The sequence below is a fragment of the Gallus gallus genome, chromosome 3 (genome assembly GCF_016699485.2).
Source record: "Gallus gallus isolate bGalGal1 chromosome 3, bGalGal1.mat.broiler.GRCg7b, whole genome shotgun sequence".
Taxonomy (NCBI): Eukaryota; Metazoa; Chordata; class Aves; order Galliformes; family Phasianidae; genus Gallus; species Gallus gallus.
The window spans coordinates 7120345-7136702 of NC_052534.1; the positions used below are offsets into that span (position 1 = coordinate 7120345).

Consider the following 16358-nt stretch of genomic DNA (forward strand, 5'->3'; position numbering starts at 1 on the left):
GGAAATGTAGTTGGAGGATGTACGGTATATCTAATGGATATTTATTTTAATGGCATAAACATTGTTCTAAATCTCTTTTTGCATTAACAATAAATTGATCATTAGTATGAAGTAGGTGAGAATAAAGAATAGTTTCTAATAATTCAGAGCTCCCATTGATTATGTTGGAATGTTTTTAGCACTGAGATTGTGTCCAGGTCCTTGTCACCTGTCAGTTCCATTCAGGTCATTGGCTAAAACCACCCAACATCCTGCCCTTCAACTTTCATTTTGTGGCTTCTACCAGAACATACATACCAGAGCCTGAAAGAATGCAGGACCATGTCACGTATGCTCTAATTCATAAACCTCTTATGTGACTGTAATTCTAGTGGGGAAGTTCTCTTAGCCAAAACAGGGTTAGTTGTTGTGTTGTATAACACAAGCAAAAATGCTGCAGTGGGAAAGCAAGAAACAGGGGTCTTGGTCCCAAGCTTTCTATTAGGTTATAGGACCAAAGGCACGTTACATCAACTTTTCATGCAACCAACTGTACAGCATGTGTCCTGTTAGCATACCCCACGCGCACAGTGTATCTGCATTAGGCTCTTGACAGAGAGGGTTTATATCTGGCCATCTAAACTGATACGGGTAGTGTGTCCCCATCTCACACTGAGCTTTACCACCAATACTTTTAGTTCAAATGTAGCAACACTGATTCATATTTCTCATAAAAAAGATTATATTTTCATTAAAGCCAGCTTACAGGAGCCACATAAACACACTCAATAACAAGCATTGTAAGCTTATATCTAAACATTTAACCTTCCTTCAGTACTTTGTGCTTCTTCAGTAGGAATTGAGTGAGGATGAGGTGAAGGCTTGCAGTGTATTACTCAGAGTAGGAGTTTTATGGAGTAAAGTGCACTGATTTTCAGCTATAGCAATTATCTAGTTTTGAGTTTAGAGGCAGTTCTGAAAAGCAATTGGGAGAAAATGTGTTCAGTGCCAGCTAAAAAATATAGTGATGAAAGGGAGCATGATTTTCAAAATAAAATAATTTTTTAAAATGTGATGCATTGATTTTTCTAATATGTATTCTTTATTTCTCAGTACAAATAATTTGAGATCTTGTTGTAAATGGAGAAAAGTTTCACTAGAAGGTCTTTGTTGCTCTACTCAATGCTTTGCAAAGCACTTTGATATATCTGCGTGAGAAAGACTATTAGCAAGCTTTTTTAAACAAAGCAACCACAAATCAGTAGCGTGTGCAGTACAAACTGCACTAACAAAACAACACTGCTGCAAGAGGCAGGGATATGGAAAAACCATGATAATTCATATTATGCATTGTCTTCCTCCAGTGTATGGCATAATGCTGATTAAAATTACTGGCAGTACTCAGTGCGCATCAAAGAAAAAACAGCTCCAGGAACTGACATCCTGTTAAATCTGGAAGAGCTATTATAGGCTAGTGGTTCAACGTGGTGGTTTTTGAAAACTTCCTAATGAAAAGCCAGTATGTATTATGCCCCTAAGGTTTTCTGGGCAATAATGCTGAACTACGTAAGCAAAGATGGCCAGCAATACACCCATACACCCATACTTTATACTGAAATTTATAATAGTCTTTGCATGTGCAAAGATTTAAAGAATGTGTTTCAGACCTGTGTGTCCTTCTGAGAATCAAAACTAAATCCAAGAATGTTGAAAGAAAGCTGCTAGCTTTCTAAGTCTCTAGAAATATGTATGCATCATGTATTTTTTTTTTCTGATTGCACCTCTTATTATGCACTGAAACAAGCAGGCAAAATTAGGCAAGTTTTGATAGAGCCATAAAGTGTCAGCTGAGAAGCCTTGCATTTTCTTTCCTGCCATAACCTGGTTTTAAAAGATAAGTTGGTTGTGACTCTTCATTTTAATGATGTAACGGTTGCCTTATTTTAGCTAAGAAAATGTTTAATTCATTAAAAAACAAGACACGGGCATGAGTTAAATGATATTCTGTTTCCCTTCTCTTTGCAGTTGCAAGTATTACTTGCATATATGCTAAGGAGAACAGATTTGGTCCTACAAAGCCAACTTACAGTGATCATCCTTCCCCGTGCAACCTGTCCCCTTAAGCAAAGATGATCAAATATACACAGGATTCCCATTTGTCTGTGTAAGAACTGAGGAAGGCCCACGCATCTATAATTATTCCAAACATTGGCATTTATTACAAAGTGATCTCAAAGTGCTTTAAGCACAGTATTGGCTCTAATTCCACACTGAATGTTCGTTAGAGGTTTATAGTTACAAGTTCATATGTGCAGAAGACTTAATCCTGCAATGCACTGTTTAATAATGCTTGAAGATGAAAGCAACTGAAACCTTTCAGCATTGGTGGTAAGGTTATAATTCTGCCAAGCCTTACTCATGCAAATAATCTTTATCCTTATGACTGATAACATTGACTTGGCTTGTCAATTAGCTATTAAGTGGCTAATGGCTTGTAGTGATCTGCCCAAGGTTGCCCGAAGTCTGTGACAGAAGCAGCTATAGGACTTCCATCTTATCCATACTATCAAAGGGTAAAGAAGGATGTTACAGGTATATATAGTATATCACCTGATAGCCTAGCAGTGTATCATCACAGAACTAGTTAATTTTATGGTGCCACTGGATGCGAAATGTACTGTGACAGTACTGTATGGGTACCTGCCTTCATTTGAATACTTCAACCAAATTATCTGTGTTTTCTCTATTAAAATCACCTATCGTTGTCATTAGGAAAAGAACAGGACACATGTATCACCGGATATTCTCCCTCGTTAAATTAATTATCTTTGGCTTGTGTAGCAGCTTAATTTTTCTTGTGCTACCAATAGTCCCGCTCAAAGAAGTGCAACGTGAAGGGTTTTATCTGTGCTATTGATTGGCTAGGAAGTGATGTGTCTGAGGCTGCTGGAGCTTCTCTGGTGACTATTTATTTAGATTGGGAAAAAAAAAAGAAATCAGTATTACTTGGAAAAAAAAAAATAGCTAGAACTTTCGTTTAACATTACAAAAGAGGGCATTGCTTAATCCCTGAAGTAGGAAATTGCTTTTCTTCATGATCCATTGCTTTCATACTGTTTCTGGCTGCTGGTGCTGAAGAAAAGAAAAACTGTGTTCTCCCTCTGTTTTCACTGTATCTATTTTCTTATCCTCTGTGAAAACTTGACTGTTAATTTGTTGTTGAAGTAAATAAAGGGAGGAGGGAGCTTGGGCTATTTTGTCTCAAATGGGCTTCTGAAAATATGGAAGCAAAGCAAAAGTGTATGTGGGAAACAGAAAAATGAAATTAAGGATTTGAAACAGTAAATCAAAGCTGAAGACATATGTGGTTTTTCTGTTCTTCGGATTGCTGGTATAAGCTTATACCTAAATTCAGCAGTGCACTCCCAGAAGATGAATGTAACTAAAGAGTGTCTTTCCTTGTGTTCTGATCTCGTACGTACACAGAGAGACAGCAAGCGATAATAGAAACAAAAGGCATAGCTGGCTGGAAATTATGCTATCATGTTTCACTTTGCTTAGAACTCATTTTTTTCTGTTAAAGCACCTATTGTTTTAATTGCTTCTAATGTGCATTATGAAATTATGACATGTTACAGCTCAGGGCTGGAAAATGCTAATAGACTGTAGCTAAGGAATGATAATTTAACTTCAGAAGTGAGAGCGTTTAGTTAGTGATTCTCTGCCATTGTCAGGACAGGTCACGGAATGCATTTTGAAGTAATTAAAACTTAGCAGTTGCGGTTTATATTTTTCCCCTCATAACAGAAGTAGTTGTGTTTTCCTCTTCTACTAACAGTGATTCCTGTTTCTTATAATTATCTGATTTTTTTTAATTTGTTTTATCCATTTAGTCTTGTAAGTTAATCAAAGCTTATGCTAGCAAAATAGCAATTGGAAAATAATTATCATAGTGAGTTTTTGATACAACGGAAAAGGAACGTGTAGGTTTTATTTTGAGGTTTTGCTTGTGCTAGCTAGATGAAGAAAATAGCAAGACCACACCATATGCCCAATAAAAGCTTCATTAGAAAGACATTAGCAGAGTAATCCAGGTTAGTCTGTGGTTTATTTTATTTAGAATGTAATAAGCTAAGTTCATTAGTTTGCAGACTTAATGTTTTCTACTGTACCTCAAAGCAACCAGTAACAATTCCACTGAGACTCCGCAGATCTCACTGACACCTGTCAAGATAAACACATGGCTCCCTGGGGGAATCATCTTGGCAACATAACTGAGAAAATCTGGAAGAAAGTAAGTCTTTCACATACAAAAGAGCGTCACACGTTGTAAACTTTATTAATGATTTTTCGCATGCCTCTGAGGTCATATATCTCTCTTTAAAGCGGGAGGAAAAAAAAGTCAAATCAATCTCTGAAGAATAAATATTTTGGAATGTACAATACTGCATTTGGAATGTATTTTAAAGAACTTGAAGGATATAGAATAATTATGCGATTTGAATTGAGCCTCAGAAAGGCTGTCTAAGACCAGCAATTGAATTCTGCATTCCCCCAGGGCTAATATATTAGATTACAAGGATTATTGTAGTGACAGTATTTTTGCCACTGCATTTAAGATTGTCAGCATTTCCATTTTCAACCTGCATGTTCAGAGGTTCATAACTCAGCTACAGACATTTGCTTGGCACTACAAACACAGTTTCTGCAGAATGGTGATGCATTTTCTTTAAAACAAACAAAAGGCTTAAAGCTAAACAAATATTTGGACATTTTAAAGTTGTGAATGCCAAAAGTTAATGGTGTCCTCTTAGAATTCTGCTTCTGACTGGACTGTGTGTCTACGTCTAATCTGTAACAGTAGAGCTGTCTGGGATCTGAAGCAGTGTGTTGATGAGTGGACAGAATGATAGCAAGATGTTCCTTACCATTTTCTTTCTCTGTTAAAATTGTTACAGGACAAATATGTTCAGGGAAGGCAGTGGGTGGGACTCTACTGTACATCATCTTTTCCAAGGACTAGAAGGATAGGAGAAATAATCATGAACCAGAATGGGAGACACCTTAGAAATCACGTCAGGAAAATATGCTTAAGAATGTATTCATAAAATAATACAGTGTTTTGAGTTGGGAAGGATCTCACAGACCATCCAGTTGCAGCCCCCTGCTTTGAGCAGGATCACCTCCCACTGGATCAGGCTGCCTAAAGTCCCATCCAACCTGGCCTCGATAGCTTCCACATGTGGGCATCCACAGCTTCTCTGAGCAACTTGGTTTAGTATCTAAACATCTTCCAAGTAAACAATTTCTTCTTAATATGCAATCTAGATCTACTCTCTTAGTTTAAAAGTCTTATGCCTTTTCCTACCACTGTGCACCCACCCTGATAAAGAGTACCTCTCCAACTCTCCTGCAGGCTCCCTGTAAATACTGGAAGGCCACAATAGGTCTCCCTGTAGCTTTCTCTTCTTCAGGCTAACAAGCCTAGCTTTCTCAGCCTTTCTTCATAGAGGAGCTGTTCTACCCCTGTGATCATCCCTGTGGCTCTCCTCTGGGCCTGCTGTAATAAGACCATGTCTCCTGACTGTTCTTAGCTTCAGGCATTCCATCATTTAGGTCTCTCCCTGGTACCTGTAGGCTTCCCACCAAAGAAAAGGCTTTCTACTGCAAGCTCTTCAAATTCAATTTCCCATCTTAGGGCCATTGGAGTTTAGTTTTAGCTTGGTCCTGATATGGCACTTACTATCCCAGCTGTTATGTAAATCATAACAGGAGCTACACAACAACCCAAAACACGGACTTCTCCTATTTATGAAGATCTTTATAAACAAGTATGTTTCACTTATTCTTTGTATGCTCTACTGGACACAGAAGTGCACCACTCTGGATTCTGTTACTGGCATCTGCCACTGATCTCATCAAATATCACGATGACTGATTTGGAACTTGTTTTAGAGTGGGTTTTGTTGTTGTTTGGTTTTTGTTGTTTTGGTTTTGGTTGTTTGGTTTTTGTCCCTGTCCGGAGCATTTGCTGACTTCCAATTAGTAACATTTAAGCTGCAGTCAAGGATCTCCCTGTCCTGCAACAATGCAGTGCCAATTCCTGCGGCAGCACTGGTAGAAATCAGGGATACTTCTGCAGGTTCTGCAGCCATCTAATTGCCCATGGAATTAAGAGCTAGTGTGATAGTCCGGAGAGAATCTGAGTACAGCCTGCCCTGCTTTATACAGGGCAATGAATCTCTTAAATGCCTCCATGTATATACACGTGGATTTGGCCTTAATTCCCATGGCTTTGTATTGGAATGAAAAGGGGAACCTAGACAAAGTGTTAGCAGCATTTGTGCAAATTTGGACCAAAAAAAGAAAACACGAAGTTGAATGGCACTGCAGCATGGGCAGCCAGCAATAGTCAACTCCAGTGGAAAATGAGCTATCCTCCTGAAGGCAAGTCAAAGCAGGGCTAATGCAAGCAACAGTGCATGGACTTGGCAAAGTGCCCTGCAGACTGATGGACCAACCACAGTGATTTCAAACCAAGAGGGAGCTTCCTTTCAGAGTCAGCTCCATGTTAGAAAATGTTCTCCAACCACTCCCTTTTATCCTAAACTGAAAGGATGTGGCTTATGAGTGGTTTCAGTAGGAAGAAACAAAATCAGCTTGCTTCTGACAACAAGGAATAGAAAGAGATTATTGCTCTCTTTATTCATGCAGAGTCAAGAAACATTTAATATGAAGATTTAAGCTTATTTGGATGGACAGAAAGACTTATTAGCTGTGGAGGGATTTATTTTTTTACAATACATAGAGAGAAAATACCCACATTACAAAGAAAGCAAACTAAGTGTTTTCATTGTCAACTTTTTAATATAATTTATCTATAAAAAGGAAAAAATAGAAAAGCTAGATAATCACCAAATGTTGGATTTTCTATATATTTTATGACTACACAAATACTCCATATATCTCTCCTAGAATTATGTTTTTACTTTCCAAGTCTCTGAGTAGTTCACATGATAAACTGTATTGGCTTCCTTTCCAAAGTAAAGGGTTTCTGCCCTTTCCCTAAATTACATGAGTTTAGGACACAAACTGGCTGTGATTCTTATTCCCTGGTGACAGGCCTGAATTCTGTATCTTGCAATTCATCGGCTTTTAAAATAAGCACTTTCTCCTGTTTAAAAGAGGAAAATAAACACTTCCAATGGAAAATCAGACATCTGTAGTGTTGGAAGATCCTGGCTATAGGTCTTGAAAGTCATCAGAGTTTATAGCAGTAAGTGCTGATCGGTTAAACCTGATAGCTTCCACATTTTCTCCTCTAAGTTACTGTCTGTCAGACATACGAACATAAATTCTTTCCTGCTTAATTGCAATCACAGTTTCCATAAGTTTTGAAATGAAATGTGATTCCATACATAGCAGCAGAGAAAAGCTACAGTAGGAAAACACAGGAAATGTGTTAGAGCGTTCATTGAACAGCATTCTCTGTAATACAAACACATGCTTCTAGAGCTTTTTTTCTGTCTGAATTTGCTACACATATTTGAGCTTCAGAAGTTTATGCATAGATGTTGCAGTATAAAGTGTGGGATTTCATCTCTGGTGAACAGAGATGGGCAAAGAAGTCTGGTTATATAAGAAGGCACTTAACCTAAAGGAGTCCTGAATTTAACTGACAACTTCTGCTAGCCTAAGGCACGGTCTGCGCTGAAGCTTTGCTGGTGTCGCCAAGTTGTTTATCTTAACTGATGTAACTATATTGACAAGAATCAGGATGTAGGCACTTAAAGTTGTACTAGTAAGAAACAGCCCATTTTATTCAGTGAAATAACGTAAATTATACTCGTGGAAGTAGTCATTCTGTTTTTGTAAGTCTTAGTTGGGAGCATTTGGCATTTATAGGATAATGGCATAGCTCAGTAGAAGAAACGAGGAAAAGATGTGTTTTTACAATTAAGGATATTCTTGCTCATAAACCTAGGCAGCTACTGGTATTAATAGAGCACTTGGTAGAGATAACTTGATTAAAAGTCACATTTACAATCAATGTGACCTGCATAGGGTAAGTGTTAAATGAGGTTAAAACAACTCCATTAAATTAGCTTCACTGAGCTAAGGTTTGGGCACATTTCCAAAATACTGAAAACTACCGTGTGATCACTGTAGCTTATTGTCACAGCTTATTTGCTGTGCCTCTAATAGGACATTTATTTGTTTACACAAACTCCGTTTACTACTGCCTTTCTGTTCCCCTTCTTCCTTCTTGGGGTGAGGCCTTCACAGCCTGATACCGCAGTGCTGATCGTGGTGGATACACAATTCTGTGCCCTTGGGAACTGCAGTCAGATTATTTCAACTTCAACTAGTCCTCAGCTATCAGAGATTCATACTCACTCTTTATGTCAGCAGGGGGTAAAAAAGCAAGTATTTTAAATAAGAAAATGGTGCTTACCATTGGTTTTCGTAATGTTTACTTGCAGATGCTTTCAACTTTTACTTTTCATTAAAAAGCTTAACTCTGAGTGCTAAGGCTCCCAATTAAGAGTTTTAAATAAAACATGAAAAGACCAGAAGTATCTTACCACCAAGATTTGCTTCAAATTAGAAAGAAGTGCTTGTTAAAAAAAAAAAAAAAAAAAAAAAAAAAAAAAAAAAAAAAGCCAAAACCCAATCAAGATAGGATTTTATTTCCTCACATTTCCGTCTTTTGCTTTTCTGTTCCCATCCTTCTTTTACTTTCATGCACACTTAATTCTTCAACCTCCTTTTCGGTTTGTTATCCTTTCCATTTTCAATCTTCTTGTGCTATTTTCCACAAAATATTTCTCCCCATTTCTCACCCATGTACTGCATTAGATCCTTCATTTCCTTGAAACTTGGATAGTCTCCTCGTTTCTTTCCGTGGTTCAGAGTGCAGAGCCAGGAAAATGCCAGATGTCATTAAAATTAGAGAGTACGTTAAAATTAGCACATATAGGAGCCAGATCCAGAAAGGGATGCCTACTTAGGCATGTGCCTCCCCATTCACATTTTCACCAAGTAACTAAATAAGATGCCTAAGTAGGGTTGTGGAGATGGCTTTTTGTGTCCTCAGCAGCAAAATAATCCACCGATTTAGAAGCCCCTAAATGGCATTTAACATCATGTAGCACCTAAAAATAATCAAGGAGTTATAGAAACATTAAGGTTGGAAAAGACCATTAAGATCAATATGTCCAACTGCTAACCCATCCCTACCATTTCCGCTGCTATGTCCCTCGGCGCCACATCTCCGTGGTTCCTACGATGACTCCACCACCTCCCTGGGCAGATTGTTCCAATGTATCACCTCTCTTCTGGAGAATATCTTTTTCCAAATATACAATGTATTGGATGAAAAGAAAAAAGAGCTGTTCTAGGTGGTCTCCAAGCAGAAATCTGAACTAGGAACTTTAGTGGTGGTTACGTGCGTGCACTGCGTAAATAGTATACATTTAATAATGTGAGCACTTAAACACTCTTTTTATCTTCAATTAAATATTAAATAAAGTACTTCTGAAATATGTAAACATTTTATTCATCTGTCCTTGGCATTTAAGTACTTTAGGTAGGCCTCCATGATGAAGGTAACAGATGGAGTAAAAACTTAGATGAAGGCACTTGGGCCATAACTGACAAGACAAAGAATACAAAGACCTACAGTTGTATCAACACCAAAGTATGGATTTTAGTTGAACAAACTAAGCTCAGCTTGAAGGGATCTGTACAAAGATCTGTTGTAAGGCTACAACTAACAGGAACCCCACGACGAAGGTCCAGCCCTGCTTTCCTGGATGCCAAAAGGGAAACTCCCACTGAGCAGTAGCAGAACAGAGCTCATGATGGGGGCCTTAAAAGGGCCAAGAAGGAGATGGCCTAGGGAGGATTTGCCAGCTGAGATTCATTGTGCCAACTGTATTGTTACACGGTTGGCACTACGGCTTCCTATTGCAGGGAAGTGTTATGTCTTTCAAAATATCGGTAGGCTGTCTACTATCATTAAGAACAGTCAGTTAACTACCGCATGCTTCTAAAGCAACCTGTCAACAGTTTACTGAAAACCTGGTTCCAGTGACTGAAATATTTTGTTTTCTGAGTTGGATTGATAGAAAACAGTAGTATTTATGGGTAAGTTTCGTAATGTACGTTACTTGCAGGAACAGGAAATAGACTTTGTGGCGGAGCTTGGCAACTCTAGGCTGTGTTTCTTTGAGGAATTATTTGAGAGATTTTATTGTATTGGATTTTCTTTTTATACTATGAACTGTTTTAGTGGGGTTTTGATGTTGGTTGGTCGATTGTTTTGGTGGGTTTTTTTTGTTTTGTTTTGTTTTGTTTTTGGAGACGTGACAGTGCACAGCAGTTGCAAGCTGATAGGTTGGAAATGCAAGATTCTCATTCCTTTTGCACAAAGGTTTCACAAAGGCACAGGTGGGAGAAGTCCCTGAGTTTCTTATCAGCTGCCTTTCCGTTTTGCAAGCCGGAGCTGGGTTTGCGGGGCAGACGTGCGCTTGCATGAAGCCTGGGAAAGGTTTGGGTGCTAAGCCGGTGGGTTCATCCGTTTGTTTGTTTCCCTGGAGTGCTTCCATCGTTGCATGAAGGCTTTTTACAATTTGCCTCAGCGGCTCTGCAATACTTGCAAACGGGCGATGTTTCCAACCAGGGGGTGGAAATGTGCACCCCCTCGGGGTAGGGCGGGGGCTGCAGCCGCTCCCTCGGCTCCGCTGGGGGTTTGGGGGCTCTCCCCTCACCCCTGGGGAACGACCCGCGCTGGGCTGAGCAGAGCAGGACGAAAAGCTTTTCCTTTCCTCCAGCCTCCGCGGCTGAGTAAGGATTGCAACTTCGGATCGCATCAGCGCAAATTAGAAAGTACCTCGGGAAACTGCAGCGGTTTGCGTTTGAAATGAGTGCGAAGCGTATAAAAAAAAAAAAGGCATTTTCACACCCACCGCTCGCCCTCTCCCTTTCACGCATCCGCACCCATGATCTCATGCCGCCGAAGGCACGGCACGGGATTACGGGAGGCTGGGAGCGGCAGCGTGTGGCTCTCACACCCTGTTGTGCCCAGGTGCGGTACTGCAGGGGCTGCGCTCCTCCGCGCGGTATCGCCCCGCGCGGCGGCGGGGGCTGAGGCGGCCCCTCCCGTTGCGGTGGGGGCGAGGCGGCGGCGGGGCCCCGCAGCCGGGGGTGGGGTGGGGTGGGGAGGATCGGCACAGGGACGTTTCCAGCCTGGTCGGCGGCAGAGTAAGGCAGGGAAATGAAATAAAATAAACCAAAACACCCCCCCCCCCCCCCCCCCCCCCTCCCGAGCCGAAACTCTTTGTTAGGCGCCATGTGTGTAATTAGCGGAGAACCGAAGCCGCTGCTCGAAAAGACAGAGGGTCTCCTGATGTCTGATGGGTGAAGTTTAGGCCAATTAAAAGACCCGGCATGGTTCTTTTTGAGAAGAAAGCGGGGTTTTGAGACGTTGCCACAGGGGAGCTCTCCTCGTTCGGCGGGGCGGCCGTGCGCCCGTGTTGTGCCCGCACCGCCCGAGCCGCCTTCTGGCAGCTCCCGAGCGGAGCGCGATTGTGTGGGAGCTGAACTCAGCCTCCCTCCTTAACATAGGCTCGTCCTCTGCATTGCATCCAGGCTTCAGTGATTTGCTGTTTGGAGACTGCAGATTTGCATAGCCCTGCTCTTCGCGAGCGTGGTTATTTTATTATTTTTTTATATATATATATTTTTTTTTTCCCAGCTTCTTTCATAAGGGTGCACTATTCTCCCTGAAAACATCCTCGGGTATTACTGTCAGTAGTCAGAGCGCCGAGCTTGCCGGAGCAGCCCGCTCATTGTCTGGGTGCGAGTGTGCGTGAGTGAGTGAGTGTGTGTGTGTGTGTGTGTGTGCGTGCGGGTGTGCGTGTGCGCGCCGGGAGAGCCCGCTCCGAGGGGCTCACCAGTTCGGAGATGAATGGAAGGAAGAGCAGCAGTTTGATTTTTCTCCGCTTTCCCAGCGCCGGCTGATGGAGTGGCATCCCCTTTTTTCTTCCTTAGCTGAAATGTGGCACCGTTGGCTACCCCGCGGATTTCTGAGGATGGGGGAACGCTTGGCGCTCTCGTAAACCTTTGCAACTGTGGAGTATTGTTAATGAGCGGCGGCCCCGGGAAAGCTGAAACTAGCGATTGCGTGAGCGCGGGGCTATTCCTCTCTTCCACCTCTTTGCCAAGGCTCTCACCTGCCTGGATTCTCTGCCTCTGACTATGTCTCGGATTGTTTTGGGTAGAAGAAGACCCGGAGAGAAGGATCCCCGGCAGCTTTCCCGCAGGGAAGAGATGGCTCGCCTGGTGCCGTGAGCCGACGGCCCCGGCTGCGTGTGTGCGAGCGCTCCCGCCCAAAGTTTGCCTCCTTCGCCGCGGCTGCCGCTCCCCCCGAGGCCGCCGCGCACCGAGGATGGGGGGGTTCCTCAGGGGCAGCCCCGAGCCGGGCCCCGCCGGCGGCAGCGGCGGCAGCGCTGGGGGCCGCCTGGCGCTGCTCTGGATAGTCCCGCTCACGCTCAGCGGCCTCCTTGGGGTGGCGTGGGGAGCCTCCAGCCTGGGCGCTCACCACATTCACCATTTCCACGGCAGCAGCAAACATCATTCAGTGCCTATCGCTATCTACAGGTCACCGGCTTCCTTGCGAGGCGGACACGGTGGGTTCGGACACGCCGCTCGGTTACCTGCGGGGCGGGGTGGGCGCCCGGGCCGGGCTCGTCCCGCTGCTCCAGCCGAGGGGTCGGCGGGCGGGAGGAGCCCGGGGCCGGCGCTGGGACTTCCCCCGGGACCGCGGTGTCCCCACGCTGCTTCCCCCGGACCCTCTCCGCCGCGGAGCATCCGCCTCCCGCGGCCGCTGCCCCCCGCCGGGAGAGCCCTCGCCCCCCGATGCCCCCTGCCCCAAGCCGGGGGTGCCAGACGAGCGGGGCGGGCGGGGCCGTGTCCTGCGGAGAGGGGCAGGGCAGGGCCGGGCGCTCGGGGACCCGGCGGGGAGCGAGGGGCGGGGAGGGAGCCCGTGCGCCTCTGAAAGCGCTGCGAGGATCGAGTCCTTCCCATTCATTACCTTGGTGGAAAGTCGATGAACTAAGGCAGAGGTCAGCTAATTATGCAGGGGATCGGGAAATAAGAGGTTCATTGCTCGGAAGGGGAAATAATGCCGCTGTCGTGGTCCGGTGAGGGACGGAGATTTAAAAATAAATAAATAAAAAATTCCTTTCAGGTGTAAATGCTCAGGAATGACGGTCCTGTGGCACTTAGTTTCTGAAGTGATGGGAAGCTGCTTCGGTGTCCTTTAAACAGCGCTGCTATAGTTTTTCTTTTTGCATATCTACTTAGACGAACCTATCCATAAATACACGTGAAATAGACACGAGTACGTTTGGCGTTGCTTTAAAAGAAAGCAAAGCACCAGGCTGTGTTTTAGGGCTTTAAAACCAAAGCCTCCCTTTGTCTTCGAGGGAGGGGAAAAAAAAAAAAGATAAAGCAAAACCCGTGTTGGCTTCTGATTAGATTATACAGCTTCATTCCTCTTCATTTTCTCATCTCGCCTTGCTTCATTTGCACGATCATGCGATGTCATTTACAAGATTTGCAAAGTGAAAACCAGATCTCCTGCTTAACCTTTGCATCTCTGGGCGAGGTGACCCAATTGCAGGCACGAAGTAGTTAGGATTCAGTGGGTTGGGTTGTTTTTTTTTTTTTTCAGTGATTAACGGTGCCAACGTTGGAGGCTGTGATTGCATTGTTCACTTGAAAATTTCCTTTGTGTGCCGAAGACCCCTCAGTGGTAAACTGCCAAAATGGCAAAATGTACAGAACTGACTCTTCTGGAGCATTTTGTTAATTAAAAAAGAAGTTAGATGGCTGGGCTAATCCAAAAGAGAGAGGGAGAGAAATTCAGGCCACCACTCTCCGCTGTAGTGTGTTCAGGCAGTGCAAGACCGAGAATGCTGCATGCTTTGTACTGGGTGTGCTTAAAGGGGAAAATGAGAGATGTATGTGTGCATATACACTTCTTATTCTTTGGAGTTCTGTACATCTGGGGGTATCATTTTGTGGCTTGCTGGTAATTTGAGGGGAGGCTAAAACAATGAGGGGAAAAGAAATGTAATCATACAAGTACCAGCCATAATTCTGTGGAATGCATTTTAAAATCACACCTTTTGGCAATTTTTAAAAACATTACTTTGGACCCGGTCAAAGGATAATGGTGCAGAAAGGCAACTCTCTTGGAGGAAATGAGTCTTTTAAGGGAAATGAAAGATGAAGTGGTGAAGCTGACACGTAAGGACTTCATAGGGAAGCCCAGGAGCCTCTCCAGAAGTTAAGTAGCCGATTTTACAGAATGAAAGATGTTACATGTCATAAGAAGGTATTTCGAAGCATTTACCTGATAACTCTAAGCGTCCTTGATTTTCTGCGCTTATCAGAAGCTCTACAATTGGATGGCATTTTAAAACATCTAATTCCTTCCGTTATTAATTCTTCAGAGAGGTGTTCCCGTTTTCTTCTACGAGCTTGGCAGGAACGTTTGTCTTTATGGCTGAGCAGGGTTGGACACAGCTCCTGTGGAGTCCATCGTCACGTTTCTGAGCATCAGTCGGAGAGTGCTGAGTGAAGGGCTGCTTATTCCTCACCCTGACATCAGAGGGCACTTCTGCAGAGTCTCAGCCCACGCTGGTTTAGCGTGAGCTTGTATCCTGACTTGTATCCTTCAGCCCCCCTGGCTTCAGCATTAGCTCCATTCAGCATTAGCTTCATTCAATTCGAAGTTTTTCCATTCCAGTCTAACAGGAATGCACATAAAGGTTGCAGTCTTTGCAGTGACCTCCTGCCTGCCTTTTTGTTGCTCTGCCAGTTTTCTGCAGCGTGGTACCTGTTACAAGTTGAAAAGGTCTTCTAGGGTAGGTCAATTAGACAATCCCCTGAAAACATGGCGCTCTAATGCTATGAGTCAGAGGTGTTGAAAGAAGGAGAAACGATCCCTTTTCTCAGCCATTCAATAAATGTCACCACAGTGTTCAGACATCCACACCTTCCTCCTCTACCCCTGGCACCAGCTAGCACTACCACCCCCATCTGCTCTGCTTTGCTTTGCTTTTCTATTCTTTCCATTTTCCTTCAGCCAACCCTCTTCTAGCTAATAGTATAAGCAAAGCCAGAAGCCTGGTGTGGCTGGATTTTTGCCACTTCTTTTGAAAAACCAAACCACAATCTTGCTGCTAACACTCTCTTCAGGTAATTTTGCTGGGGATTTGCTTAGTAGCATGATCTCATGTGGTTTTAGCTGTCAGTGTTGTGCCTCAAAGAGACAAACAGAATACTAACCAAGCAATTATCTCATCCTATTACATAAAAAGTAGTTCACCGCATCGTTTTTTTTAATATTTAAAAGTAAAAATTAAACATCTTTCAAGTGTTTTTTTGGTTGTTTTTTTTTCTTTTTTTTTTCTTTTTTTTGCTTAGCTTTCTGACTCTCATTAAACTTGGAAAGGTGACAGATGGCTGAAGGAATCAAGAGTTTAACCACAGGAAGAAATAGGAAAATAACTCTCTCTGTGTTGTGGCAATATACAGAGAAATGCAGAGAAGTAAGAACGAGAATAACATTCACAAATGTAGGTCCTGGGCTGCTCATTGCTTACCAGGAGTCTCTGCAGCATGCAGGGCATTTGGTGACCTGTGTTCCTTTCTCCTTGCTCTGTTTAAGAGGAAGGCTACTGCTTTTGTTACAGGTTGTGTGGAGTGAAAATTGCATGCTGAATGAGGAAAAACGTTTGAAGTGTGGCTGTACTGGTGGCTGGCGTCATCCTCATTCACCTTCCTTCCTACAAACGCCTCTTTGCTCTCTAGTCAGTTCAGCCTTTTGTTGTCCCACACCTCCTTGTTCAGTCACCAAATGACGAGTATGAATGGTCATTTATTCTGGCTGTTTCTTCTCTCTGTGTCTCAGGTTGTTGTGCAGGTGATTTTCTGATTAAAGTAAGTTGATTCTATTTATTTTTTTTATGTGTTTGCCAGAGCAGGAGCCAGGAGGTGACTAATGAAATGTGCATATCGGTTTGTGCTTGTGCTTGGAAAGAAAAGGCAAAAATGAGGAGGGAGTAGGATCTGTGTGCTCACAGCAGAACAGATACAGCTGAGTTATACGTATAGAGGTGGTGTATCAAAGGATCTGGGTTAATGTGGGGCCATGATGGGTCTGACATGGTGAGATCTGTGGCCAAGATGTAGGCCGCTGCCTTAGGAGGAGTGGGGGGAGTCCAAAGTGGAAGGAATAATGTCCTGGGGGCAGTTGTTAATAAGGTGGGCGTTTGGTGCTGGGATGCGCTTGGGACCTTTGTGGT

General features: G+C 43.2%; 1 protein-coding gene across 34 annotated transcripts in view; it reads left to right on the forward strand.

Annotated features, from left to right (window-relative positions):
- NRXN1 (neurexin 1) overlaps nucleotides 1-16358 on the forward strand; it is a 650659-nt gene that overhangs the window by 372665 nt on the left and 261636 nt on the right. For 4 of the 34 annotated variants that reach the window (NM_001198976.2, NM_001397463.1, XM_015278037.4 and 1 more), the window contains exon 1: nucleotides 11630-12671. The exons of the other annotated variants lie outside the window; for them this stretch is intronic. In NM_001198976.2, coding sequence (NP_001185905.1) covers nucleotides 12431-12671 — 241 coding nt within the window. In that variant the 5' untranslated portion in view covers nucleotides 11630-12430. Of the gene's footprint in view, nucleotides 1-11629; nucleotides 12672-16358 lie in introns of those variants that run through there. 34 annotated transcript variants of the gene reach the window in all.